General features: G+C 44.8%; 1 protein-coding gene across 1 annotated transcript; it reads left to right on the top strand.

Moving 5' to 3' along the window:
• Positions 1-486: 486 nt before the first annotated feature.
• OVOL2 (ovo like zinc finger 2) lies at positions 487-27,408 on the top strand. Its single transcript, XM_037070947.1, has 4 exons — positions 487-902; positions 1,571-1,809; positions 13,514-13,703; positions 26,748-27,408. Exons 1-4 carry the CDS (start codon positions 803-805, stop codon positions 27,059-27,061), a joined length of 843 nt encoding a protein of 280 aa, XP_036926842.1. The 5' UTR covers positions 487-802; the 3' UTR covers positions 27,062-27,408.

Genomic DNA, 27,408 nt, shown 5'->3' with positions numbered 1-27,408 from the left:
AGCTTAGTATTACTGTTTATTTGGGGCGACTATTGTAGTTGATGGGTGCTTAAACCCCCAAAATTCCCCTTCATCAGATCACAGCCCTGGGGCCTCTCCCCACACTCTCTCCGTTCCACCCGCCAAGATTTCAACAAGCCCCGGGAACGAGCCACAAGGTCCAGAGGAACTGAGCCATTTTCTGGCTTGCTTGTCAGAGACAAAAAACTCTCGGGGGGCGGTGGGGGAGGGCATTCCCAAGAGGCCCCTGCTCTCAGGAGGGATGGGAAACCGACCTGGGATTTACCTGAGAGTTCGCGCACGAGGCATTTGCGATGGGGAATGGTACTGGGGATTGATCAGAAAACGTCCTTCCCTTTTTAAAAAAGAGGGTGGGGGGGAGAGAGAATCAGACGTTAAATTCTTTTGCAAACATTCATGCCTAAGGAAGGGCTGGAACAAGCAGCCGCGGCCGCCGGAACCGGTCGGACAGGTAGCGAGCTTGTTGACACCGTTATGTTGCAGGGCGCATGCTCACTCCCAAGTTTCCTGGTGCCTTTTCTATTCCACCTTATGAAACTTTTTCCTCGGTGTGGTCTCACCCACGGTTTAAGGCATAGGTGTCGTCGAGCCTGGAAGCTGGGAGTCAACCGAAGTGCGCGAGAGAGGCCGGGGCCGCGCTGCGGCAGGGGGCGGAGGGAGAAGCCAGCTAGGCGGGAAGGTGGGCTCCGGCCGCCAGAAGCCGGGGACCCAGCCATCGCCGCCGCCCATAGCGGGGAGCAGCCGGGAAGAGGGGGCCGCAGTTCGGGGAGGGGGCCCCATCATGCCCAAAGTCTTCCTGGTAAAGAGGAGGAGCCCGGGGGTCTCGGTCCGCAACTGGGATGAGCTCCCGGACGAGGAAAGGGCAGACACCTACATCCCAGGTGAGCACGGTGCGGGGGCCGGGCCTGGGCGCGGGGCTCTTGGCGTGAGAGCAGAGGTGACCGGGTCCCCGCTGCTCACTGGCTGGGGTTGGACTCCCCAACCCCTGCTTCTCTTCCAGTGGGTAGTAGGACGTCTCCGAGGCTCGGGAAAGACCGAGACTGAGAGGCTGGGAACCCCGGGGCATCGTGCTCCCTTTCCCCCTAGTGGGCGTCTCTAATTGCCCAGCCGCTGGACCGTTGGCTGCAACCTGGGCCCAGGTGGCCCAGGAGTGGGGTGGGGTTGAAGGCCATTAGGGGCTACCACCAGTCCACGTCGTCATGGGGGTGCAAAGGGATCCGTGCTCCCCTCTGGGGCTGGGTGGGTAGTTGCCAGACCCCTCCACCCCCAACCCAAGGAGAGGAAACTTGGTGAGGGGGAAGCCCTCAGTTCCTCGTGAGCTCGAGGACTGGGATCGAGGATTGGTCCCCAGAACCCCGAGCTCACTCGGGAGGCCGAGCCGGGGGATCATTTGCGTACCCCTCGGCGTTGCCCACTTGGCGAGATGCCCAGGTCCGGGGCAGGGCGGCAGCCGAGGCGGCTGCGGCCCCGCCCGAAGGTCAAACTACCGAGGGCGCTGGGGCCTGACACCACATGTCTGTGTGTTCGGGCTCCGCCCCTCCCTCCGCAGTGGGCTTGGGCCGTCTGACCTGCGACACCCCCGAGGACTGCCGCAGCGACGGCGGCAGCAGCGGCGGCAGCGGCAGCAGCAGCAGCAGCAGCAGCAGCACCGTGGGGGAGTCTGGAGGCACCGAAAGCAACTCTTCCCCTCGCGGCCCCGAGCGCGAAGTCCTGGCGCCTGGAGACACGGAGGGCCCCGGTGGACACCTGACAGCAAAGCAGCGCCCCGTTGCCAGGTCGAAAATCAAGGTACAATGCTGACTCTGCCCCCACCGCCACCTGCACCACACCCTGGCGTCGGACTCTCCGGGCCTGCGCCCGCGCACCCCGGCACGGGGGCACTCAGCGCACCCGCCGTTCCGGCACCTGCCCCTGGGTGGAGGCCAGGGCGCCTCCGCGCGCCCTCCGGCGGATAGCGAGCCAGACGCCTGCTCCGCTAGGCCCCCAGAGGCCAGCTTCCCCAGCGGTCACAGTGTGCCTGGTAGCCTCTGAAACTACCTGAAAGGCTCAGGCGAAACTTCCTCCCATTCAATGTGCAAGGCCCAAGGAATAACCAGGCCTTCGGGGTTCCAGTGTTTGAAAAGGAGGGACCCAGACACCGGAACTCCACCCGCTGAGGTGCAGCGTCTAGTGCTACATGAATTCTGAATACCATACCCTTTCTTGCGTTTTGGAGACAGTGGTGGCAGTTGGGCACAGAGTGGGCCTCTCGCAATGACAGTGATTCCCAGTGCTAATTATGGAGTGAGTGCCTGTTAGAAAAGAGGTCTATGCCGAGCACTTAAAATTTGTTCTGTCTCTCACGTTTTCTTGAATTAAAATGATGAATAAACGGGTTCAACTGCAAATTGCCTGAGGGTCGAGTCCCAGTGGGTTGGACAGTTTGTTCCCCTTTGTCATCACCCTTCAGTCTCCCCCTGTCACACCCGCCCACCCCCCAGTCTTCCAGAATTGTAGGTGATATCTTATCTGGACGCCCATCTGTGCTTCCTTGATTGCCTGCTCGAAGGTATCCACTACCCCCTAGGTTGAGGAACCCCGTTCCACGCACAGCCAGATGGAGTCAGGGAGTGGTGTTTCAAGAATCACATAAACCCAGTTCCTTGCCGGATGGGCCTGAATGTGACCCTTTGCAGACTCTAGGCCCTCGGTTAAGGTGATAATTCTTGGGCGTTCCTGCAGTCCCATGCCCGGGATTGCGGGAGGGGCCGGGGGAGGATAAGGAGGAGGAACTCTAGTGTTTGCTAGAGATTGGGAAGCTTCCGCTACTTTTCACTCGAGTAGTCGGCTCTCCCCTATGCATAACTCCTGGCTCCCAGGGCTTGGCTGGGGGTGGGGGTGGGGGTGGGGGTGGGTGGGTGGAGCTGGGGAAGGCACCTATTGTTTGCTGTGTTTTAGGAAAGTCTCCGTTACTTCTCCTGGGAGAGACCCTATGCATAGTTCTGATTCCTTGCACCTCGGGCTTGGCTGGAAGTGGGCTGGGGTGCATTTGCTTATGAATTGAGGCTAGAGGCCTGAGCCGGAATCCTTAGGGAAGACATCTTTAGAGGATGTTGCCGGCACGCTATCAATGTTAACGGTTCTGCTGAGATTCAAGGTCAGCTAGTCTGAGGCTTTTATGGACCAGATCGGGTTAAGTGGGAGGGCTCAGTTTGCCTGAGGCTGGTAGCTCTACCCTCCAGGAAATTCTAGTGTCCTACTTGCATATTTATCACCAAGATGGAAGTACAATTGCCACGTTGTTTTGGAATGGATTGTAGACAGTTTGCCCTTGGGTGCCCAGATTACCCTCTAGAGAAAGTGGTAGAGGAGAAAATCAGAGAGCTTTCTTTGCTACCCCAGGCAAACAATGCCATTGGATCCCTGACTTAAGGGAATGAATAAACCGATTTTATTTCAATGATTCCTGCCTATGTGTTTTCCCAGGGATGGAGGTGGAGCATAGAGTTTGCCCCTCAACTGTTAACACAGTTTACTGAGGAGGACAGTCAGGTTCCCTCTCCCTCTCAGCTTCTACCCACAAATAGGAGACACTTGGCTTTAAGATGCTTTGAGCCTCCAAAATTGTTAATTGTGATATTGTCCATTTTCAATTGACAGGCCAAATTGCTTATGATTTACCATGTCTGTGACTCTATAGTTCTATGCAAAACATTGGTTTTCTGACCAGAAGATGTGAAAATCTTCTCAAGGATGAGGCCCATAGATGATGCATTATTTTAATGACTTATTTTCAATGACTTGAAGACACTTTGCAGTTGGCCATTAGGTGCAGAGGAAGGGCCAAGTATGACCTGCAGAGAGAAGCAACATTCTGTCTAACGGTATGGAGTGCCTGCTGTGTACCAGGCAGCTGGGAGATAAAAATGCTCCCACCCTGGTGTTCCAGAATCTTTGGAGAGTAGTTGTTAAGCCTCTAGGCTCTGGCTTGGTCACTTCTTAGCTGTGTAACCTTGGGCAAATTGCTAATCCCTCTGGGCCTCAGTTTCCTTGTCTTTAGAAAAGGGAGTAATAATGATAGTTATAGTTGTGAGGATAAATGAGTTGTGAGTGGAAGGTGTAGGCATCCAGGAACTCTAGCTAGAATGATTTGGTTTGGTGGGGAGACTCAAATATTTCTTATTAACTCTACTATGGGAATGTGAATGCTAATGCAGGAGCACAAGCAGAGATGTGATAAATTCTGAGTGGAGTAAGGTTTTTTAGTGTGGATTTGAGGCCTCTGGAGAAGGGGAGAAGCAGGCTTTAGGGTGGTGTTTGCTCAGCCCAAAACTTGAGTAAGGAAAGGACTCTGCTATGGTGGCTGCAGAATGAGAAACTGCTGGGATCAGAGAATGTTGAAGAAGCTCAAAATGTAACTAGTACAGGGTGGGATGGTAAAGAAGCTAAGCTAAGAAGTGTGGAAGTTTCCTTGGGGTGGGGGAGGGGCTCTGAAAGGTTTTTTTTTTGAGGAGGAAAACCTCAGTTAGGTGTATCTTATAGGTTGTGGCTAGGGATTTGTGACCTGTTCTGATCCTCAGTTTTCTGATGTGTAAAATGGAGAAATAATAGAATTAGCCTCTCAGAAATGTTTCATAAATTAAATGAGATAATGGGTGCAAAAATGTTTAACAGTTTTTGTGCATGTATATACTGCCCAATAGGAGGTTAGCCAACAATGACTTATAGCAGTATTTTGTTCCCTACAGTAGGGACAAGGGATTTGCTACCTGATTGTGCTGATCTGGAGAGGAGTCATAGGTGCCAGTTAAGAAGTGTTTTTTCCTGGCCTAGTTGTCTTTTGACCACGTGCCTTAGGGTAGGTTATGAAATTGTTTCTTTACTACGGAGGATTCTGTAATTTATAAAACAGATTTCAGTGGGGAGATGATGTACCTCTGGGAAAATGTTCAGGCCAGAGGTTTAGGTCACTTTAAGTCCCTTTTATGCTAGCCTCACTTACAGGTCTCCAGCTGTGGGGTAGAGACACCCCCCTCCAACCTCAATCGCCACTGTCCTTACAGGGCTTATCAGAAACAAAGTAACTCTGAAGTTAAATCACTAAGTTGACTGATGTTATTTATTCTTGGCTCAGGGTGGCTGGTGGGTCCCAGGTATAAGTGTGGACCAGGAGTGTCTTCTTACCCCATCCCATTCTTTTCTCTCTTCCTTTGGTTTTTCCCAAGCGTTCTTCAAAAGAATTGAGTTTAGAATTCCTTCAAAAGTATTCTTGGCCTTTTACCTGGCTCCGTAGGCTGAGTTTTCCAGTAGTGATGGATGTGTGAATGTGGAGTTGTCTTTTTCTTGCTCCATCATTTTTTATGATGATTTCCAAAGGCAGAGTACCTGTCACCTGACTCCAACAACAATGAACCCATGGCCAGCCCTGCCCATCTATCTCCCATCTGCCCCCTGGTACTATTTTGAGACAAATTTCAGCCATCATAATATTTTAGAATGTGTCTCTAGTAGATAAAGACCAAAATACATTATTCTATTCATATTAACAATGCTGTTCACATTACTAGTTGTCTTGTAAATGCATACTTGTTTCACTTTACTGAATCAGGTCCACATAATGTCCACACATGGTAATTGATCGACATGTCTCTCAAGTATTTTAATTTATATCTGTTTTTCTCCCTCTCTTTCTTAGTTAATTGCTGAAGAGATGGCTAATTTGTTTTTGCAGAGTTTCCAGCAATCTGGATTTTGCAGAATGCATCACTGTGGTGTCTAACACTTTTTACTCCCCTAGGTTTTTTTTAAATGGTAGTTGGATCTACAGCTGCACCATCCAAAATGGTAGTCATAGTCACATGTAACTACTTTAATTTAAATTAAATTAAACTAAAAATTAAATTCCTTAGTTGCATGACCCATATTTCAAGTGCTCAGTAGCCATGTGTGATTAGTGTCTGCTGTATTATACAATGCAGGCTAGAACATTTCTGTCATCACAGAAAGTTCTGTTGGACAACTAGATGCTTGATCAGGTTAATTTTAGCTAAAATCTGTCCCAGTGGGAGGTGTCTATTTGCATTAAGAGGTACATAATGTTTGGTTGTCTCTTTGTGATGGTAGAAACCATTGTTACTCAAGGTCTAAATATTTTAGGTTATTAAGGTTTGCAGAATAGTAATACGTTAATTCTGTCCCTTTTTTAAAAGTTTTTTTAATTTATCTTTAGAGAGGAAGGGAAGAAGAGAATGAGAGAAATATCAATGTATGGTTGCCTCTCGTGAGTCCCTGGCTGGGAGCTGGCCTGCAACCCAGGCATGTGCCCTGACTGGGAATTGAACCGCGATCATGTGGTTTGCAGGCCTGTACTCAATCCACTGAGCTACACCAGCCAGGGCTAATTCTATCCCTTATTTATTAGCTGAAATTCTTCTATAGGGAGATACTTCCCTTTATCTACTATTTTGTTTCCCAGTGAAACAGTTCATTTAGGAAAGGTAAAATAAGATTCCCTTTACTTACCAGTTTTCAGGATGATCAGTTGCTTCACCAGAATTCTCTAGTAGTGGCCAATTGGTTTATTTTTAAATATTGTTGTGAATCATGGATTTAAGTATTTTATAGAAACCCATCCATTTACTATTTGGAAGGGAACATAAACACTATCCTTAATTGTCTTCTGTTTCCCAAGACAGAACTGGACACCCCTCTTCCTGCCTCCATTGTAACACACTGATCATCTCCTTAACTATACATCTGGCTGACCTGACTCCTCTTGATCTCAAAACACCAAAGGCAGGGAGAAAGCCCTACTGGGCTTGTATCTTCAGCACCTGGTACAGCAGTGGGGGACAGAAGTCAACACAGAATAGAAGAATAGGCAGGGAAGAAGGATTCAATAGTCCACAGATGTAAGTGATAACATTTGGAGGAAAATAGGAAACAAAAAGAAAAGGGAGATCTGGGGGAAATGCTTAAAATGCGTCTCAAAAAAGTTTCATTTAAAGGCGAAAAAAGGAATAGGAGAACAATGCATGTTAACTGCATCAGCTTTTAATATGAATATAGGTGAAATGGGTTTTTATTGTTAGAAGGGACTGCGTGGGTTTAGTTACAGAAAACAGAATTCACTGTAGCTAGCTTAAGCATAGAATGGTTAATTGTAGGGCACTAGATGGACTGAAGAAAGACCAGGCTGAATTGCACTGCAGAAATGTGCCACCTAGGGAGCTGCAACTTCTGCCTCTATGGCTGCTTGCTCATGCAGCACGACGCTTCTGCTAATGCAGAGTGCAAAACAATTGCCATGTGCCTGCCCCTATTCATGTAACCCAGGTCCAAATTTAAATCTTCTGATAATTCATATAATCGGTGGAATCCAAATACCTACTGGGCTACATCTAGGGGTCTGGGAAATGTACTTGCTATCTTCGTGGCCTCTGCAGCATGGGAAGACACAGCAGAGAAGTAGGAATAGAGGCTGAGTGAGTATCCATAGGATCCACCACAGGGACCTTTAAAGCTTATGTTGCCCAGTCCCCTTGTTTTAAATGGGAGAAAAGTAAAAACTAGAAAGGTTTTGCTGAATTCCTCACATTTGTTAGTGGCAAAGCCCAAACTAAGGATTCTTATTCTTTTAACGTTATTGCATTGCATTGTGGGAGGTATCTTTAACACTTTAGCCATTAGCATTGACAGTCTGACATAAAGGAATTTGAAGCTGCTTCTCACTGTATGAGGCCAACAACAGGGTTCTTCCCTCCCTCTCCCCTACAGTTCAACTGTAGGCACAAGTTTGGCAGACAAACCACATTCAAAATCTCACTGCAAACGCCTGTAAGTCATATGGCCATGGACAGTTTACAGCTCCTTGAGCCTCAGTTTTTTCTCTATTACAAGGATATATTCCCGTCATCATCTCTGCATTTGAGAATGTTCTCCATTGCCATATAGTGGGGTGGTAAAACCTAAGAAAATGGTAAATGGAACCAGAAAGGGAATTTTTACCGCAAAGGAATTGGGGAAATATGTTTTGAGCACTCCAGCATAAAATGTGTCAGTGGAAATCTTGCCCGTTTGACCATTGGAAAGTAGCCTGGAGTCACAGTACCCTCTTATAGAAAATAGGACCGTTAATATTAACAAATTTGTTTGGTGGAAGCTTCAAGAGAAAATAAAGGCTTTTTTATTTTTACTTTAGAAGTTTGACAGGTAAGTGACCTTAGCCAGCTTTGAAGTTGGTCACAGGGCCAGGCAAAGAAGTCCCTACCTCCCCAAACGCTCCTGTAGTTTTCAGCAGCACTGATACAATGATCGGTTTGTTTCTGCTGCAGAAGCCTGTGCTTTAAAAAACTAGAGGGGAACTTTGTGTGAAAGCTGAGATACTGTAGAAAACAGGACAGCAAGCAAGATAGTGCCAGCCGTAGGGTTGGAGAATTGCTTGCTCTGTCTTCATTTTTCTTGCCCTAAATTAATCTCCACACTCCTGTCATCTCTCACCCTCCATGGTAGCTTTCTCACTTCATTCATAAGCCTTTGCAAAGTGTTAATTTCTGTTAAGGGTGAGACTATTAAGCTTTTCTGAAGGTAGCACGGTGTAAATACCATCCCGGGCAGGTCTGGAGCCAGTGCCCTGTAATTAAACACATGAATAATTTCCGTATTAAAACGCATGGATATTGATACCAAATAGGATAAAGTCTGTTTGTAGCTCCATGTCCGCTTGGGTCAGATTTTAGTGCCAAAGGAGATGGGAGAGAATCTCAGGTTTTGGAGCTTTTTGGACCTCAGTTTCAGATGAAGAACTGGGTATTTGTGGCTCATGTTGAAGGTTAATCTCCTTTTTCTTTCATCAGAGAGAGACAAATTCAAAAGGCAAATGGATCATCAAGGGGTTCTGACTAGTTAGGATCACAGAATTTTGGAGGTGGTCTAACTGTAAGAGTTAGGACTTATCCAGCAGCACTTCTTTTTAAGTAGCTTTTTAAATTTAATTCCTTAATAACCCCAAGAGGCAAATCACTATTGTGAACATTTTACCGGTGATGAGATTAAAGTTTAGAGAGGTTAAATAACTTGCCTATATCCCACAGTCTGCAAGTGGCAGAACCAGATTTGAATTTAGGAAATTGAAAAACAGACTACTCTTAGCTTCTTATTCTATTGAAGAACTCATCTAATTCCATTTTGTTATTTTTACATGTGGGGAATTATGACCTGGCGATATTACATGGCATCACACAGCTAACCAGGTCTAGGTTTTCTTTTGATCCCCAGCATTTCTGTCTCAGCATTCCACTCTCATTTTGTAACTATGATGACTGAGGTATAACTTGCAGAGTACAGTAACAAGGTATAATCAGTTAACCCTATTTTGAAACCTTAAGAGGTATAGTGTTAGCTATAAACCTGTGTAAACATGGTAAAGATGGCCTATGAGCAGACATGTGCCCCGGGAGGGATTGCTGGTCCTTTGGCTCACAGGATGTTATTCTAGACATCAGATGTGTCTTCTGTGTTATGTAGCCCATGTTGGGTTAGAACATTCAGAACTGTGGCAGGTCTGGGGTTGTGGAAAGGATGTGATGAATCTGTTACTATTCCACTTAATTTATTGCTGCTTCACAAATAACACCAAATTTAGTCCCTTAAAATAATGTATCGTTCGTTATGTCTTCTAGTTCTGCGGAATGACTCGTCTCTGCTGGGTGGGGCTTCCTTGGGGCTTCTCTTGGGGCTGTTGCAGTCAGATGACAGTGGGAGCTGAATTCTTCTGAGGGTTTTGACTGGGCTGGACATCCAAGAGGGCTCACTCACATGGCTGACAACTGAGACTCCTTTCTTTTTCCAGCTGCTTTGAATAAATGGTTCGATTTTTAAAAAAATGTTTCTATTGATAGACATAGAGATAATTTCCAGGCTTTCACTAACATGGACCACATTTCAAGGCAGGTAGCATGTGAAATTCACTCTGTGGGATAAATATCACATGTAGGAATTTATTCTATACAGGTTCATTCCTTCTTTTCTGAGAAGTGAACTAGTCTGGCAGAATCTGGCTTCATCAGCCATAATCTCTTGCCATTTAATTAGCCTTACATCTTGTTTCAACAAGGCTCTCTTAAAGCTTCAAGTATAATTTAATGTGTGGCGACTAGATTGGCCATAGATATGTGTAGGTGACAAGTAGCACTTCATGAATCAGAGGATGTACTTTGGGGGAATTCCCCAAATGAGCCACTTTGTGCTCAGTTTTCCATGCTGTGTAATGGGGGTGTAAATGAAGGTGGAGAAATGGAAAAATTGCCTTTGCTGAGGCATATTCCAAGAACTTCTACTTTGGCTCCAAGTGAAGTAGAGGAAAGTTCTCCCTGGGAATGGCATGCTCTCATTCTCTATCCCCTCTCCCCACTGTCATTTTCTCCCCATGTTAAAAAGTTTTCTGTATCTTTTTCAGATGACCCACTGGCCCTGGACTTGCTTAAGTTGTCATTAATCTCCCATCCTTCTGCCCTTCAAGATTTTACTCTTTTCAAACAAAATAACACCAGTTATTTGATATTTTTCATCTTGCACTATATTAGAAGGTATCTATATTACATGCTAAGCATTTTAAAAATAGAAATTTACCAAAAGGATTAAAGTAAACAAGAAGTCAGTTTTGAACTGTAGTTGGTGAGTGCTCAGGCACATTCTATAGGACTTTCAAGAGATGATTATAGCTTTCTACATGTTTTTAATTAGACTTACCAGGGTCACTTGTCTATATTCTATTAGCCATTCACTCCCTCTCAAATGACTTTTACCCTCTATAGCCTAGATCTTGAGAAGCTCAAAAACTCGATTTGCCAAGACTAGGGCCATCGTTAGTCTTTTCACATCTCTTCAAGGGAGGCTGGACCAGAATGAGGATTGTCCAACAAGGAGGAGACTATGACCTGTCCTGGAGATGGGAATACAAAAGCCTGAGCACAGCTGGGTCTCCCTGAGGCTGAGTACCAGGTCCTATCCCTCTGGGAAACACGTGGCAGAGGTAGGGTGTGAGGCAGTTGGGAGCCTAGGACAGCCACCCATCTGAGTCATCATACTCAACCCCCGTACCTGTCTTCCTTCCAGTGTTCCCCCCACACCTTCCCCCACCCGCTTTGAATAGAGTCAAGCTTACCTCCCCCCAAGGTAGAGCCCTAAGGAAGACCCTACCTTTCTCTGCTACCATAGGTCTCTTCATTAACTGCTTTCCTGGGGCTCAGGCTAGCCATGTGAAAACACACAGTCACCCTATTTCCTGCAACCCTCTCCTGGAATATTCTTTGTTATTCCTCTTCTCTTTCTCCTGATTTTTGCCTGGCTGAGGAGCTCACTTCCTCTACAGGTACCTTTCCTCTTGCCCCATGTCAGGGGTGGGTGCCCCTTCAAGGTGCACATTGCACCTAGGCTTCCCAGATGTCAATGTCCTGTTGACTGGTCTGCTCCCCCATTAGACTGGCAGTTTCTTGGGGACAAGGCATCCTGGTGAGTGTACTCCCTACAGCTCTGAGCACAGGGACTGTTACAGATCAGGCACGAGGCAGTCGGCTGAGACAAATTAAGCTTTGAGCCGATAAGGAAGAACTGGTACAGAGGAGGTTAACTGGAAAATCCAATTCTGGAGTTTTGTGCATCCCTCAGGTCTCTTTGTATCTCTTTGTATCTTGCCACCTGTCAACCCACTGCCCATCAACACTTTCTGAATGTGCACTGACCTGAGTCTGGGCTTGAGGGGCAGGAATGCGCACAAACACTTGCTCACTTGGGGCAGTTAGTTGAAGATAACTGATGAACTCTGAGGAAACATTTGTGTGTAATGGAACCCTCTAGAATGAGGTGGAATGAAGTACTGAACTGCATGAGGGCCAGTGTTCCAGCCTCATGTCTGAAGAGTGGAGCTGGTTAGAAATGCAATATGTAGGCCCCACCAGATCTGAATTCGAACCTGAATTTTAGTAAGGCCCTCAGGGAACTGGTGCACACTCTGAGTTTGAGAGGCACTGGTCTTGTGGGTCAGAGAACAGTGCAAGCAGGAGCTGCAGTAGTTACAGAAGTTGTGTCAGGGAGGGAACAGATGAACTGGGTCTCAGCAGAGGGCAACACCAAGAGTGGATGAAAGAAGGGTATTTGAGGCTAGGAAGATTTCAAGCCAAGAAAGGTCCAATTCTTCGTGCTAATAATATCAGTCTGAAATACATTTTTAGGCTCTTTCGTGAGTAGAATTTGGGCAGAACTGTTGGATCATTCTTCTAAAGGATCTTGTTTGGTAACTAGGAAAACTTTTTTTTTTAATCAATCAGTTGCCTTCCACACCCCCCCCCCCCGACTGGGGACCTGGCTTGCAACCCAGTCATATGCCACAACCTGGAATCAAACCGGCAACTCCTGGTCTTCAGGCTGCTGCTCAATCCACTGAGCCACAGCAGCCAGGGCAGAAACCTTTGATGAATATGTTATATTTGGTGTTTTTCACCACATAATTATAGATTCAGTTTTCTTTCTTAGAGATGGCAACATGGCTGAGAGAACACTGGAATGAGAGCCCAGAGCCTGCAATTTGGTTGTGGTTTTGCTGGTAATGAAGCTGTGAGATCCCCACCAAGTTACTTCCCCAAATGATCTTTTTTGTTCATGATTTTGTGCATTAGCAACTGAGTGAGGCATGGCTGAGCTAGTCAACTTTATTCCAGGCAGCATTGTTTGAGGTCACTCACTCAGCTGGTGGCAGCCATGGCTGGGCAGGAAGGTCCAGTGAGGCTTTAATTGTACGTGGCACCTCTGTGCTCCTCCATGAGTCCTTTTGCTCTCCACGTGGTTGCTTGGGCTTCCTCACAGCTTGGTGGTCTTGGAGTTGTAGCAAGGCAGCTGGCTTCCTAGAGGGAGACCATGTAGAAGCTGCATGGTCTCTTAATACCTGGAACTGACACATTATCTCTGCATCCCTGTTGGTCCACAGGGAGAGGTAATAGTACCCATCTCTTGAAGGAGGTAGCAGCATGCAGGCTCAGGGGAGGAAGGAATTGGTTGTGGCCGCCTTTGGGGAATTCTACCACAGGTTTCATGTCATCAGGACCTAGACTCTTCCTTCCTTTCCGCTCTTTCATCCTCAGCACTGGCTTTCCTTTTGTGGTCCAAGAAAGGAGTAAAGAGAGAAGGCAACATCTTCTCCCCTTAGAGAGTACATTTCATCAACCAGGTAGTCATAGAGCCATGCCTTGCTGGGAAATGAAGATGTTTGCCTATGGGCAGACTGTCCTGCCAGAAATCAGAGGTCTGTTCTAAGGAAGAAAGGGAGGATGAATGAATGTTGGGAAGAGGTGCCAGTTGTTCTATCTTCCCTCAAAGCCAAAACCTGCTTGGAATTTTTAGGAGGCAGAAGGCCCCAGTCAGGCCAAGCCTACAGACTTAGGGAGGTAGACTCCCAGAGTAAGCTCCTGGGATGTGCTCCCCTGCACTGTGGTCCTCACAGCCTTTCTCTCTCTCCCAGTTCACCACAGGCACATGCAGCGACTCCGCCGTTCACAGCTGTGACCTGTGTGGCAAGGGCTTCCGCCTACAGCGTATGCTCAATCGCCACCTTAAGTGCCACAACCAGGTGAAGAGGCACCTGTGCACCTTCTGCGGCAAGGGCTTCAATGACACCTTCGACCTAAAGAGGCACGTCCGCACACATACAGGTGAGGAAGGGCTGTGTGCTTAATTTTAGTTTTGTTTTTCTGACCAATAGTTTCTCCTGTTTCTTCCCTACCAAAAAACCAGGTTGACAGCATGAAACAGTGTTGTATTTCTGGAAGGATCACAGGATGGGGCATTTGGGCCAACCCAACTGTGGTTCCTTACCTCCTGGCTGTGCCACCTTCCAACTGTGTCACCTTGGTCCAGGCAAGCCACCTCTCTTAGCCTGTTTTTGTTCCTGTAACATGGGCATAATGATACAAGTTTTAGCATAGCTTAAGATAGGTCGCTGGCTGGAGATGTTCTGAGAATTGTGATGTGTGATGCAATGCTGTGAAATACCATAGTCTGACCCCCTCAGTCCTGCCTGACTTCAGGAATGTGGTTCCTGTGGTCCTGCTTTGTGCTTTTATGCACCTTTCTTGGGAAGTAAACATGTCTCCAAGTAGCATCATATTCCTGTGAGAAAAGAAAGAGAGAGAGAGAAAGAAAGAAAGACAGAAAGAAAAGAAAGAAAATGCACACTGACTTAGAGCTGTCTGAGCCTCCTGCTTGAGCCTGGCAGGTGAGTGTCTTCCTCTCCTTGGGCCTTTCTCAGTTTCCCTTCTCATGAAGTGTGAATGTGGGACCTTTCCAGCTCATTACACAGAATCCTGGGGGTGTTCGTGGGCCTCTCTCCATGCTCTTCTGATTGATGACAGTCTCATTTATTTTATCTTAGAAACACCTGGCCTTCAAGCTTCTCCTTGAGATTCATGGTCAGCACCCTTGCCAGAGTGATCCCTTGAGGAAAATTCTGAGGACACCACTTTCTTGCTAAAAAAAGTCTCCAACTCTGGGCAAGAAGAAATCCAAACTCCTAGTCTTGATGGGCTTCATGTAAAACCCCTCAGTATCTAGGTCCCATCTTTCAATCCCCATTCTAGTCCAACCCAGCCCAATTCCATCCCATCCTATTCCATTTCATATCATTTAAGGCTATCCCACCCTAACCCATTCAGCTTCCTTCTGGTTGCTACGCACTCTGTCTACATCCTCATAGAATTCACTGTACATAGTGCCCCTGATCCCTGAAGCCTTTTCAGGAGTTAGGGTTTCCCCTGGCATTTTAATGGGAAAATGTTATGGCTCCCTCCAGATGCCCACAGGACCCTTCTCAGATCTTCTAATTCAAATTTCTTTCATGGACCTTATGCTTCTTTGTTTTTAGAGTACTGGCCATATGTTGCCTCCCTGGACTGGGGAGAGTGTCCTCCCCCTTAGGTGGGCTGGCATACTGAAAGGTTTGCTTTTCTTTTTATTCCTTTTTAAAAACTTTTCTGAAGGGAATTTTATATTTAAATCTAACATACATCCAGAGAAGTGTACAAATTATACATGCATAATTCAACAAATTTAGGAATTTCCACAAAGTGAACATACCCATATAACTAGCACTCAGGCCAAGAAAGGGAATATTTCCAGACCCTGAAAATTACTGCCCCCTCCCTTGTGCTCCCTTCACAGCACTATCTCCTTCCTTCCGTGAGGCACCTAGATCATGACTTCTAACAGCTTAAACTGCTGTCAGCTGGTTTTGAACCTGATAGAATGAGAGTCTGGGTATAAGGCTTCCTTTTTAGCCCCTAGCACCAGTGAATCAGTAGACGGTTTACCTCTATGTGGCCAGGCTGGTACCTTAGCTTGGGACAAAGAGAATGCTTAGGGAGTGTCAGGGAGGGAGATGGTCCTTTCAGGGTGGGAGGAAGTAGATGGTCCTGTAGGTGGGGGCAGGTCCCAAGGCTCTCAATGGATCCATCAAGGGAATGCAGATCTAGGCTCAGAGAGAACTGACCCAAGGGCTGGTGAGAACTGGGGACCACTCATGCAGTCATTAGTCATTGGTTGTCCATTTGTCACAGTCTTTCATCTCTGTCTGAGGATGTCCTTGAGGGTGAGCCCTATTTCTTCTCCTGGGAGGTTCTAGGGTCACTTCCCCCATTTCATCCTTTAAGATAAAGTGAAGAGGGCTCAGGGAACATTGCTGGCTGTTGGTAAAGTACCAGCGTTTGGAGTAAACAACTAATTCTCCATTGGTGGAGAATTAACCAGGAAATATTAGAAACTAACTGCCTCTCAGGGAAGAGTTTGCAAGTTGAGCCACTCTATAGTAGTTAAGAACTCTAGATCTGAGTTAGCTATGTAAGCAGTTTATTTGGGAGACGGTCCCAGGAGGCACAGTGAGGAGAAGACAGCCTATAAGTGTAAGTTAATGAGCAGGTTACCACTGTGGGCAACTGGTGCTCAATCCCACTGGAGTTCCTCGGAAAAAATATGTAGAATGCACTACAGAATTGCTCCAGGAGTGGGAAAGCTAGGGTATTGATCTATCAACTCTTATTCTTCCTTGCTTGGGGGTTCATTCTGGGACCCTTGAGTCATAGGCAGTCCTCGACCTCCGACCCCTTGCAGACTTTATGTTTCCCTGAGAACATCTTCAGGCAGGAGATGCTGGAAGCCACTGGCCTTACAGGAACTACCTGAAATAACCTGGCTGGAGGCTCAGAGGATTTGGGTGGAGGGTTGGGTGGGCTGAGGGAATTTGGGTGAGTGTCTTCCCAGGAAAAAGGGTTAGCAAGTGAGGGAAATGGCTTGGCAGAGAATGAAGACCCTGCAAAGGGTTACTCAGCTTTCTCACAAGGCAGCAAGCCACAAATGGTCACTTTCCTTCATACCATGCCCTCAACATTTATCATCTTATCCAAAACAACCCGGAGAAGTCAGTGCTATTGTTACGCCCACTTCACAGATGAGGAGAACAAGCTCAGGTAGCTCAACAACCAGAGGTGGTAGAGCTGAGAACCAGACTGGCAGGTTCTGAAGTTCATGTTCTTTTATCTTCTATATCCCCTTCTCTGCCCCTTTGCTTTCCAATGTCTTCCTTAGCTTCATCCCTAAGACTGGGGCCTCGCCAGCCTTCCCCATTTCAGTTTCTAGAAGCCTGCTTGCTCTGCCAGAAGGTGAGATAAGAGAGGAAGTGCAGACCTGGTACAAACTACACACTCTAGCCTGGGGCTACGCGGGTTGCAGAGAAGCCTGGGCATGTGTATTCATTCAGTGCTGTCTAGATGTCCTCTGCCCACAGAGTGAGCAAGAGAGGGGATGGCTTGGGCCCTGGCTGGTGTGGATCGGTGTATTGAGCACTGGCCTGCGGACCAAAGGGTTGCAGGTTTGATTCCCAATCAGGGCACATGCCTGGGTTGTGGGCCAGGTCCCTGGTAGGGGATGTGAGAGAAAACAGCCATACATTGGTGTTCCTCTCCCTCTCTTTCTCCCTCCTCTAAAAATAAATAAATAAAATCTTCAAAAAAAGGAAAGGGGATGGCTTGCATGCCCCTCACCCGACTCCTGGTTCCTCCACCTCCTACTACTAAAAGATGATACTTCTTGTGACTTATGGGAAGGGCTGAAATCATTGAAGTTGGTGAATAAAAATGCCTTCCATCTGATGCTTTCCCAAAGGGCTTCACATAGTTTATCCCAGGCTCTCAAACCAAATGGGGAAACCTGTAGCCACACTGGCTAGGGCAGCAGCTATTGGCCATGTGTGGTTGCTGAGCTGCCGCAATGCAGCTGGTTCTATTGAGATGTGCTGTAACTTAAAAACAGACAGTAGGATTTGAAGAATTAATGTAAAATATCATAATTTTAATGTCAATTTCATTTTGAAATGGTAATACTTGAATACATTGGATTAGACAAAATCTATCATTAAACTTAATTTCACTTTTTTTAAACTTATTTTAATGAGGCTACTAGACATTTTTAAATTACAAAGTGTCTTGCATTCTGATTTCTACTGGACACCACTAAGATTATTGAAATCTACAGATAGCCATTTTTAAAAAATCTTAATCATAATTTTGACTCTTAAATTGATCAACAAATAGAACTATGAAAATATCTTTAACCTGTTTTCCCTGCCTGGTTTATTTTCTGATGGAGATGTGCCTTCAAGTAATAATGAACCAGAAAGAGGACCCATGGATTTATTGCAGATTGCCTGGGGGATGCTGCTGTGCCTGGAGCTAGAGGGATAGGCCTGGCCTTCTGGTGTGAGACACCTGCCCTGCCATCTCTTGAGCTCTATGCAAAAGAGATAATCTGTAAAATGAGCAGAAGTTTGGGATTTTCAGGCATTTTTTTTTTAGTTTATTGCACAATCTCCCTGTTTCCAAATGATGTCACCAGAATTCTGTGTCAGTCTTGCTTTTGGTTGATACACGAATGTTGGATTTTGCTTATGACTATTAAGTGAATGCTATATTTAGACCAGAAGCAAAGATACGGATTCTATTAACACAAGCATGGTAGACAGTTGAGCAAAGGGTATGTTTGCTCATAGTCTGATTAGCAAGGCCACAACTGATTCAAAGACTTCTCTGGGATCCCAGGACCCTTCTGAGATTGTAGCTACAATATTGATGAAATGGGTGAAGATAGTGGGATAGTCAAGAATCGGGATTAATTCCTCACCTCCTCACCCCCATCTCCTCCTGTGCCCTGTAACTACGAAGGGGACAGGGCATCTAAGGAAAGACTCAAAACACATGGGAACATCTTAGAAAAGATCCAGGGAAACAAGAGCCTGAAAATGTCTTACCTTAATATTCAAGCAGATGAAAGAAAAGATTAAGACATCTTTTTTGGATATGACTTCTCCAAGAGAAGAGTAAATCAGAGGAGTGTGTATGAAATGGGGCCAGATGATATCTGATTCAAGATTGGAAGAGAGAAACTAGAGCAGAAAAAACTCCATAACAGTTTGTGAAAATATTTCAGCAAACGAATGACTATTTTCAATCCAAATTGTCTTAGGTTGGGTTTACTAGTAGCAGATTCCTATAAGATGATTTTTGAGGGAGAGCAGTCAGAAGAAACATGTAAGGGAGGAGGGAATTGGGCAGGGTGGAGGATGGAGCAGGACTGTGCCCTCCAGCCCCAGCCTTATCCTGCTGTGATTCCCAAGTGTGGACAGCACCACAGCCTTTTCCTGTCTATTGGCAATCAGTCTATAAACATTTCCACGTCATGTCAGTTAGGCACTGGCTGAGGGCTGCCTCTTTCCTGGGCAGGGAGGTCAATTACTCAGTGCCCATTCCTTAGAGAAGGGGGCAGCCAGGCACTGTTAGCTCACTAAACACATAACAGCTGGACCCTGGCTGGTGTAGCTCAGTGGATTGAGCTCCGGCCTGTGAACCACACAAATGCAGTTTGATTCCCAGTCAGGGCACATGCCTGGGTTGCAGGCCAGTTTCCAGCAGGGGACTTATGAGAGGCAACCATACATTGATATTTCTCTCCTTCTCTCCTTCCCTTCCTCTCTAAAGATAAATAAATAAAATCTTTAAAATTTTTTTTAAAAAACCACATGACAGTTGGGGGATGAGGTGCTGGCTTGGAATAAGGGTCTGGAGTGGGGACCAACAGCATCTGGTACACATAATAAAGGGACTTGCCCTATTTAAGGTGACAGGATCGCTGAGGCCAACGTGGAAATCATAACTGTTGGTCCTCCTCAGGTCAAAATGGATGAGGGGGCAGGTGGAGAGATGAGCTTTAAAGAAACCAATGTATATTCAGTTCACAGCTGATGAAAACCACCATGGGCCTGTTTTTAGAGAATTTTCTTTTGGATTTAAGTGTTTAGGTTGAATCAGCTGGGATGCATTCTAAGAATAGCCATCCGTTGAAGGAATGGTTTGCTTTTGGTGGGGGGAGATCTGTGTTTGAGTAAAAAATAATGCTACTAACAATTGCTTGTGCCAGGTTCTGCACTCTGTCTATGCCCTCATACTCAAAATGCATGTTGTACATGCACCAGCAGCACCTGGGAGCATGTTAGAACCACAGAATCACATCTATTGAGGGCCACATGTCAGGCATGGTCTGGACATTGTTTGCTAGTATGACCAGATGTGCCACTCTCATGAGACAAGTCCAGGTTTATTGAAAGTATTTATTTTTTCTTCTTTGTATAATGACTTCAGCCAATGCAAAAGCTATAGAGAAGAAAGTGTAAGCCACTATAAACAGTTTAAAAGACACACACATCTGTAGGATCCCCAGCTCAGTTTTCTGGGGTCAGGGTGCCCAGGGATATACGCCATGTTGATTATAACTTTACAACTCTGACAGTATTCGAGGAGTTGGTTCAAGGTTCCTACCATTCCTGGAGAGGCTTCTGAGTTCCACAGAGAGAAGGTGAGGATATTCCCATTCTGAGGTCAGGGAAATAGGGAGGGAGCAATGGCCAAAGGGGAATATTTGCCCCACCCACTAGGATGACTTCCTAGTCATCTTCCATCAGCTGCCTTGAGAGGAACCAAAGGCAAACAAATCTCATTTTGATTGAAGAAGAGGAAACAATAGTGTCTTTGTTTGGAGACTAAAGGGAAGGGTTGACTCGATTGAGGAAAATGCAGATTGGGAAAAGTTTGAAACAGGACAGATGGAGGAAAAAGAATAAAGTATCCTCCACCTCTAGCCAGTTGAATGCTTGTCTTGTGGGATTGCCTCCTTCACTCATCAGACCATCCATCCTCTATTTCACTTTGACTTACTTTTTGGTTTAAAAAGTAACATGAAAGGGAAAAAATGGCAGGAAAAAAAAGTAAGCCTCCTTCTTCATGTCTTTGTTCCACTCCTGAAAGTGAAGCACTATTAATTTTTTAAGAAAATTTCTAGAAATTTTAAGTACACATTGCTTTTTTAATGCACTGTATATCTTGGATATTATTTCACATCTGCACAGGTAGACACACCTTACTTTTTTTAATTGTCAAAGCATTTCTTAAACATGAGATTATGACATAGTTTCAAATATGGAGGCACCACCATTTTCCCTTTTCCCAATTGATGACACTTATTTCCAATTTCAGCATTTTTCTTTTTCTTTTATTTTTTTAAAGTTCAGACAGTACTACCACAAATATTTTTGTATAACCTTTGCCTACCTGTGTAGTCTCTTTGTAGCTAATGTTCCTGAAATGGGCCAAAGGGTAGACAGTATGATTTTTTATGAGTATTGCCACATTACCTTCCAAAGAGGGCACCCTAAATATCCACTTCCACAAGGAGGCCTGTAAAAAGTTTCTCACTGACATTCATGTTTGGGTAAAGTTCAGTAATGGACCACTTAGCTATAGCAAGGAAGACAAGCAGAAGGCACCAATAATGAAGAATTTTCTTTAATGATTTAAAGCTTGATTTTGGTAGCAGAAATAGCAAATTTGAAAAGGAGAAACCCTTTTTGATAACCCAACACAGAATATTTTTTGGACTAGGTAATACAAGCCTATAACACAACATTCAAGAGAAGATAATGAATGAAGTCCCTTTCCTCTTCTCTCTACTTAATAACCACTATTTTAAAAAGTATCCCTTCCCCCACCCCTTTTTTCACTGTGAAATAAGTAATAAATTACAAAGTGCATACAAATACAAAAAATATATACATAGGTACAATTTAAGGACAAATACTAAATGCTCATCTTCCCATCAGCCAGTTTATGAATGAAGTGTATCTGTGTTATTTTGAGCTGGACTGTAAGCTCTTGCAGCTGTGTCCCATTGAGTACTCAGTATGTGCCATCCCTTTGCCTGTGGTATCTTGGTTAATCCTCAGAGCATCCTTACAAAGAGGTATGAATGTTATCCCCATTTTACATGTAAGAAAACTGGAGCTTGTGGAGGTTTTCCAACAATTTGACCATGGACTAACTCAGTTAAGTAGCATTTGTGTGGTGCCTGGGTTTTTAGTGGCCTTGAACTCTCTTGCTCTCTAGGTGTCAGTAGGTTAATGGTGCCTGGAGCAGAGATGGTGTTTTTCAGTATCCTACTCCAGACATAGACAAGATTGGCCTTTGCTCAAAGGCACTAAAGTGGGTGAGGCCACTATGTCAGGGAGGCCTTGGCATCGGCTCCCTTGATCGGGGCAGCTGTCTGGCCACCTTTACCTCCCACCAGTGAATTTGTGGAGGATGGGGGCTTCAGGAGGCAGAGGCTTGTTCCCAACTCCAGAAAGGTCACCAAAGGGCTGCTGCCTGACGGTGTCTGCCTACACCAATGGGTGAGGTGTGAATGTGGTACTCACAGAGAAGGGAGGGAAAGCAGGTTTATAAAAATAAGAATTGCTATAACTAGAGTTTTCAGGGCCTACTGTTTCCTTTGCATCTCTGTCTGTGAGTCACCCTTCCTCTAAGCCAGGCTCATTCCCACCCCTCCCTGGGGGTGGGGGGAAAACCCATGCTGCAGTCATCCCCATTCTCTTTATTGTCCAGAAGAGGCAGGGCTCTAAAATTTTCTGGCATTTGCTGTGCAGGCCTTGCAGGGTGCTCTGCTCAAAGAAGATGCTTGGCTGACCTACTGAATGGAGAGGAAGGAGGCAAGACCCTGTACTCACCAGAGGTGGTTCTGGCATACTGGCCTCTTCCAGTGCCTAGGGATCAGGCAAAGTAGTGCAGCCACTTCCAGGTGGTTGCTGTAAGTTTGGAAGCATTTATTTATAGGAATCCAGAGTTTGTTGCATCCAAGTTAAAGCCTGGTGTACGTGTGCTAATTTCTCCATGTGCTTAGTTTAGATATTTTAAAAGCAGGTTTTTTCCATTAACTATTGAAAGAAGCAACTGGTCTCTGGGTGAATTTCTATTTTGATGGGCTGTGGGTTTGAAATCAGATTTGTCGCTTGATCTGCCAGAGGTGGGGGCAGCCAGCTGCCATGTATGTGGGCATATTATTCCTTTGGAAAGGTCTCATAGCCTTTAAATTTCTAGAAAGCTGTTTCCAAAGATATGAACCCTTGTTCATATCTTATTCAATTTATTTCAAAATGTCTCTTTAACTTTGGGCAGTTTTTCTACAATGTGTGAAATATAATACAGGCCTGCATTCTGCTTCAGTAGGCTGGAGTAACATCTCACCATGACACTGATCCAACACAGTTTTTATCACAGAGTGTTAAAGGAAATGACATGTGTTTCTTTACTGGAAGAAAAATGAATGACTTGATTTGTTCAGGTTGTTGGACAGAAAGAGGGGGAATTTTTTTTTCCATTTTGACTTTTTTATCATTTATATACATTAAAAATATTAATGAACAGAGCTTTCTTGGAGCTCTCTTGGCTCCCCTATCCCATCTACAAACCACCATTAAGGAATTGGTGGCATTTAACCTTAAAGAGAAGACATTGGGAGGAGTGGGGGGCATGATTACCTTACACTTAATTTGCTAAAGTTCCTGTACAAGCACCTTCAGCATCACTTGGGAAGCATGTTAGCAATGAAGTCTCAGCCTTATCCCAGAACCACAGGTGGGGCTTTGAACTTGTGTTTTCACAACCCTACTGGGTTGAAGAGCCACAGCTTTTGCATTCAATTCAGTGCGTCTGGGTGGGACCTGAGACTGTTTCCAACAAGCTTGCAGGTGATGCAGTTTGACCATTGGTCCATGGACCACATTCGAACCAGGCTGTACAAGGCAGTATGGCATATGATGTGAGGGTGTGGGTTGGTGCAATGCTCCCTCAATCTCTATAGTTTTAAAAGATAGGATTTGGGTATAGCTGCACAACAAAATGGTGTGATGCTGTTAAAAAGGAATGAAATCGAGCTGTAAGCACCAAAATGGAAGAAGCTCCAGAAATAGTGTTAAGCGGAATAAGATTTTGAAAATCTCTTTGATAAATATACCCATTAAAGCAAGCATAATAAGATCATAGTAAATTCTATTATTATAAAATAAAACAATTTAAATGTGAATTTTAATACTACTTTAAAAATATATTTTATTGATTATGCTATTACAGTTGTCCCATTTTTTCTCCCCTTTATTCTCCTCCATCCTGCACCCCCTCCCACCAGCATTCACTGCCCCCACCCCCCACTTAGTTTAAGTCCATGAGTCATACATATAAGTTCTTTGGCTTCTACATTTCCTACACTATTCTTAACCTCCCCCTGTCTATTTTGTACCTACCATTTATGCTTCTTATTCCCTGTACCTTTTCCCCCATTCTCTCCCCTCCCCTTCCCCACTAATAACCATCCATGTGATCTCTAATTCTGTGGTTCTGTTCCTGTCTAGTTGTTTGCTTAGTTTGTTTTTGTTTTGTTTTGTTTTGTTTTAGGTTCAGTTGTTGATAATTGCGAGTTTGTTGTCATTTTACTGTTCATATTTTTTATCACTTTGTTTTTCTTAGATAGGTCCCTTTAACATTTCATATAACAAGGGCTTGGTGATGACAAACTCCTTTAACTTGACCTTATCAGGGAAGCACTTTATCTGTCCTTCCATTCTAAATGAAAGCTTTGCTGGATAGAGTAATCTTGGATGAGGTTACTTGTCTTTCATGACTTTGAATACTTCTTTCCAGCCCCATCCTTGCCTTTGAGGTTTCTTTTGAGAAATCAGCTGATAGTCTTATGGGAATTTATTTATCACCATCTCCTTTTCTCTTGGTGCTTTTAAGATTATCTTTATCTTTAAACTTGGCTAATGTAATTATGATGTGCATTGGTGTGTGCTTCCTTGGCTCCAACTTCTTTGAGACTCTCTGAGCTTTCTGGACTTCCTGGAAGTCTATTTCCTTTGCCAGATTGGGGAAGTTCTCCTTCATTAAGTTTTCAATATCTTGCTCTTCCTCTTCTCCTTCTGGCACCCCTATAATTCAGATGTTGGAATGTTTAAAGTTGTCCAGGAGGTTCCTAAACCTCTCCTCATTTTTTTGAATTCTTGTTTCTTCATTCTGTTCTAGCTGAATGTTTATTTCTCCCTTCTCTAAATTGTTGATATGAGTCCCAGTTTCCTTCCCTTCACTGATTCCTTGTGCATTTTCCTTTATTTCACTTTTCATAGCTTTCACTTTTTCCTCTATTTTGTGACCATTCTCAACCATTTCTGTGAGCATCCTGATTACTAGTGTTTTGAACTCTGCATCTGATAGGTTGGCTATCTCTTCATCGCTTAGTTCTATTTTTGGAGCTGTGATCTGTTCTTTCATTTGGGCCATATATTTTTGTCTCAGTGTGCCTGTTACTTAGCAAGGGGTTGAGCCTTAGGTATTTTCCAGGGCAGGGCATACCAGGTTGGTGTTTGTTGTGGCACTTTATGTGGGGGAGGGACCCAAGAGGGAACAATGACACTTGCTCGGTTCTCAGTCAGCTTTCAGTCACTTCCTCCACTACCCAGATTCAAATTGGGCCCTTCTGGTGCTAGTTCTTGGATGGGTGAGCTTGTGTATGTTCTATGACCCTGTGGGTATCTCCAATGAACTCTCCTGTGAGGCTGGGAGTTTCTTTTGCTGCCGCTATACCCACAGATTTTTACAGCCAGAGAATTTGAGGCTTTATTTCCCTATGCTGGAACCCCGGGTTGTCAGTCTGTTTTATTCCCAAGTTGTTCCTCCTGGTTTATCCACATACAAATATGGGACTGCCCAGTCCACCATTCGCTGTATCCCTTGCCTGGTCCTCCATCCACCTCCTTTCCTCACATTCTGTCCAACCTGGCTGCCTGTCTCCACCACTCCCACCAGTCTGAATGAATGTTTCTTCTTTATATCCTTTGTTGTTGGATCTTCCTACAGTTTGATTTTCTGATAATTCTGGTTATTTTTTGTTTTTAAGTTTGTTGTTGTCTTTCTTTTGGTTGCAAGAGTAGGCAAAGTGTATCTACCTACACCCCCATCTTGGTCTGAAGTCCTACACTTACTTTTAATTTTAAAAAAACTTAATGACAGTTGACATTTAATATTATTTTATATTAGTTGCCTGTGTACAGCATAATGGTTAGGCATTTATATAATTTACAAGGTAGTTCCCCCAATAAGTCTAGAACCCACCTGGCACTATGCATAGTTATTATAATGTTATTGATTATATTCCCTATGCTGTAATTTACATCCCCATGACTATTTTTTAGATACTAATTTGTACTTCTTAATTCCTTCACTTTTTTCACTTAGCCCCTCAATCCTCCTTCCATTTGACAGCCATTAGTTTGCTCTCTGTATTTATGAGTCTGTCTGTGTTGTTGTTTATTTATTTACTTTTTAGATTCCACATATAAGTGAAAGCATGTGTTATTTGTCTTTTTGGGACTCACTTATTTCACTTAGCCTAATACCCTTCTAGGTTCATTCATGTTGTTGCATATGGTAAGATCGCATTCTTTTTTAAATTTTTTTAATCTTCACCTGAGGACATGCTTAATGAATTTAAAGTGAAGGGAAGGGAGGGAGAGAGAGGGAGCAAGAAACATCTATGTGAGAGAGAAACATTGATCAACTCTTGCATGCACCCCCACTAAGAATCAAGCCAGTCAGATATGTGCCCTGAGTGGGAATTGAACTTGTGACCTTTTGGGTTACAGAATGACACTCCAATCAGCTGAGCCACCCTGGCCAGACCTGCACCAATTCTTTACCCATTTGGCTATCAATGGATACTTAGGTTGCTTCATATCTTGGATTGTAAATAATGCTGCAATGAACATAGGGGTGCATATGTTTTTTTGAATTAGTGTTTGGGATTTCTTTGAATAAATGCCCAGAAGTGGAATTGCTGAGTCATCATGTAGTTCAATTTTTAATTTTTTGAGAAACCTGCATACTATTTTCCATAGTGGTTGCACCAATTTGTAATCCCACCAACAGCATACGAGAGTTTTCTTTTCTCCTCATCTGCACCAACGCTAGTTTGTTGATTTATTGATTTGTTGATGATAGCTATTCTGACAAGTGTGGGGTGGTATCTCACTGTGTTTGTGATTTGCATTTTCCTGATGACTATTGATGTTGAACACCTTTTCATGTAACTGTTGGCCATTCGTACGTCCTTTTTGGAAAAATGTCTGTTAAGTTCTTCTGCCTGATTTTGAATCAGATAGGGTGTTTTTTTTTTTTCTTTTTTGCTGTTGGGTTATACACGATAATTGTTGGTGAGCTTAGCTGGAAGGTTCTGGCGTGGCCATGACCAACCAGTGATGTGTCTGTCCTTTGCTCTTGCAGGCATTCGTCCCTACAAATGTGACATTTGCAACAAAGCCTTCACCCAGCGTTGCTCCTTGGAGTCCCACCTGAAGAAAATCCATGGAGTGCAGCAACAGTATGCCTACAAGCAACGCCGGGACAAACTCTACGTCTGCGAGGATTGTGGCTACACAGGCCCCACCCAGGAGGACCTGTACCTGCATGTGAACAGTGCCCACCCGGGCAGTGCGTTTCTCAAAAAAACATCCAAAAAACTGGCAGCCCTTTTGCAAAACAAGCTGACATCCACACTCCAAGGGAATGCCAACCTGAGTGAGGAGGAGGAGAAATGAGGAGGAGAAAGGGAAAGATGCCAGTGCTGACATGTTTACATGGATTTTTTTGTTTTGAGGGCCCCACTGGCTCTTTCTAATTATAGGTGTTCAGTTGATCTCTCTGTCCTTTTGGGACCTCAGCAGGGGGATCTGTTCCGAGACTGTCGATTGTAATAGTGGTGTCAGGTCCCCTTTAACCCATGTCCTATTGAACACAACCATATTAGTGAAATTTAAAGGGTGGCTGTGGTCACTGTGTAGGACTCTTTTTTTTTTTTTTAGTATTTTCACACATGGAGCCAGAGGTGTTCTTAGAGAAACCATCATGTTATGGTGCCTTGAAATAAAAGTACTTCCACTTGAAA

The sequence above is a fragment of the Sturnira hondurensis genome, unplaced genomic scaffold, assembly GCF_014824575.4.
Source record: "Sturnira hondurensis isolate 20B ecotype Veracruz unplaced genomic scaffold, ASM1482457v3 Scaffold0019186, whole genome shotgun sequence".
In the NCBI taxonomy this organism is placed as follows: Eukaryota; Metazoa; Chordata; class Mammalia; order Chiroptera; family Phyllostomidae; genus Sturnira; species Sturnira hondurensis.
The sequence above is the reverse complement of the archived record's forward strand: the minus strand, read 5'-3'. Positions and strand labels throughout refer to the sequence as shown.

What these genes read in the sequence shown, in the direction of transcription:
- OVOL2 (XM_037070947.1), top strand. Translation starts at nt 803, where the DNA reads ATGCCCAAAGTCTTCCTGGTAAAGAGGAGGAGCCCGGGGGTCTCGGTC. An exon ending in TTGCCAGGTCGAAAATCAAG is followed by an intron (nt 1,810 to 13,513) that starts GTACAATGCTGA and finishes TCTCTCTCCCAG; the next exon opens with TTCACCACAGGCACATGCAG. An exon ending in GCACGTCCGCACACATACAG is followed by an intron (nt 13,704 to 26,747) that starts GTGAGGAAGGGC and finishes TTGCTCTTGCAG; the next exon opens with GCATTCGTCCCTACAAATGT.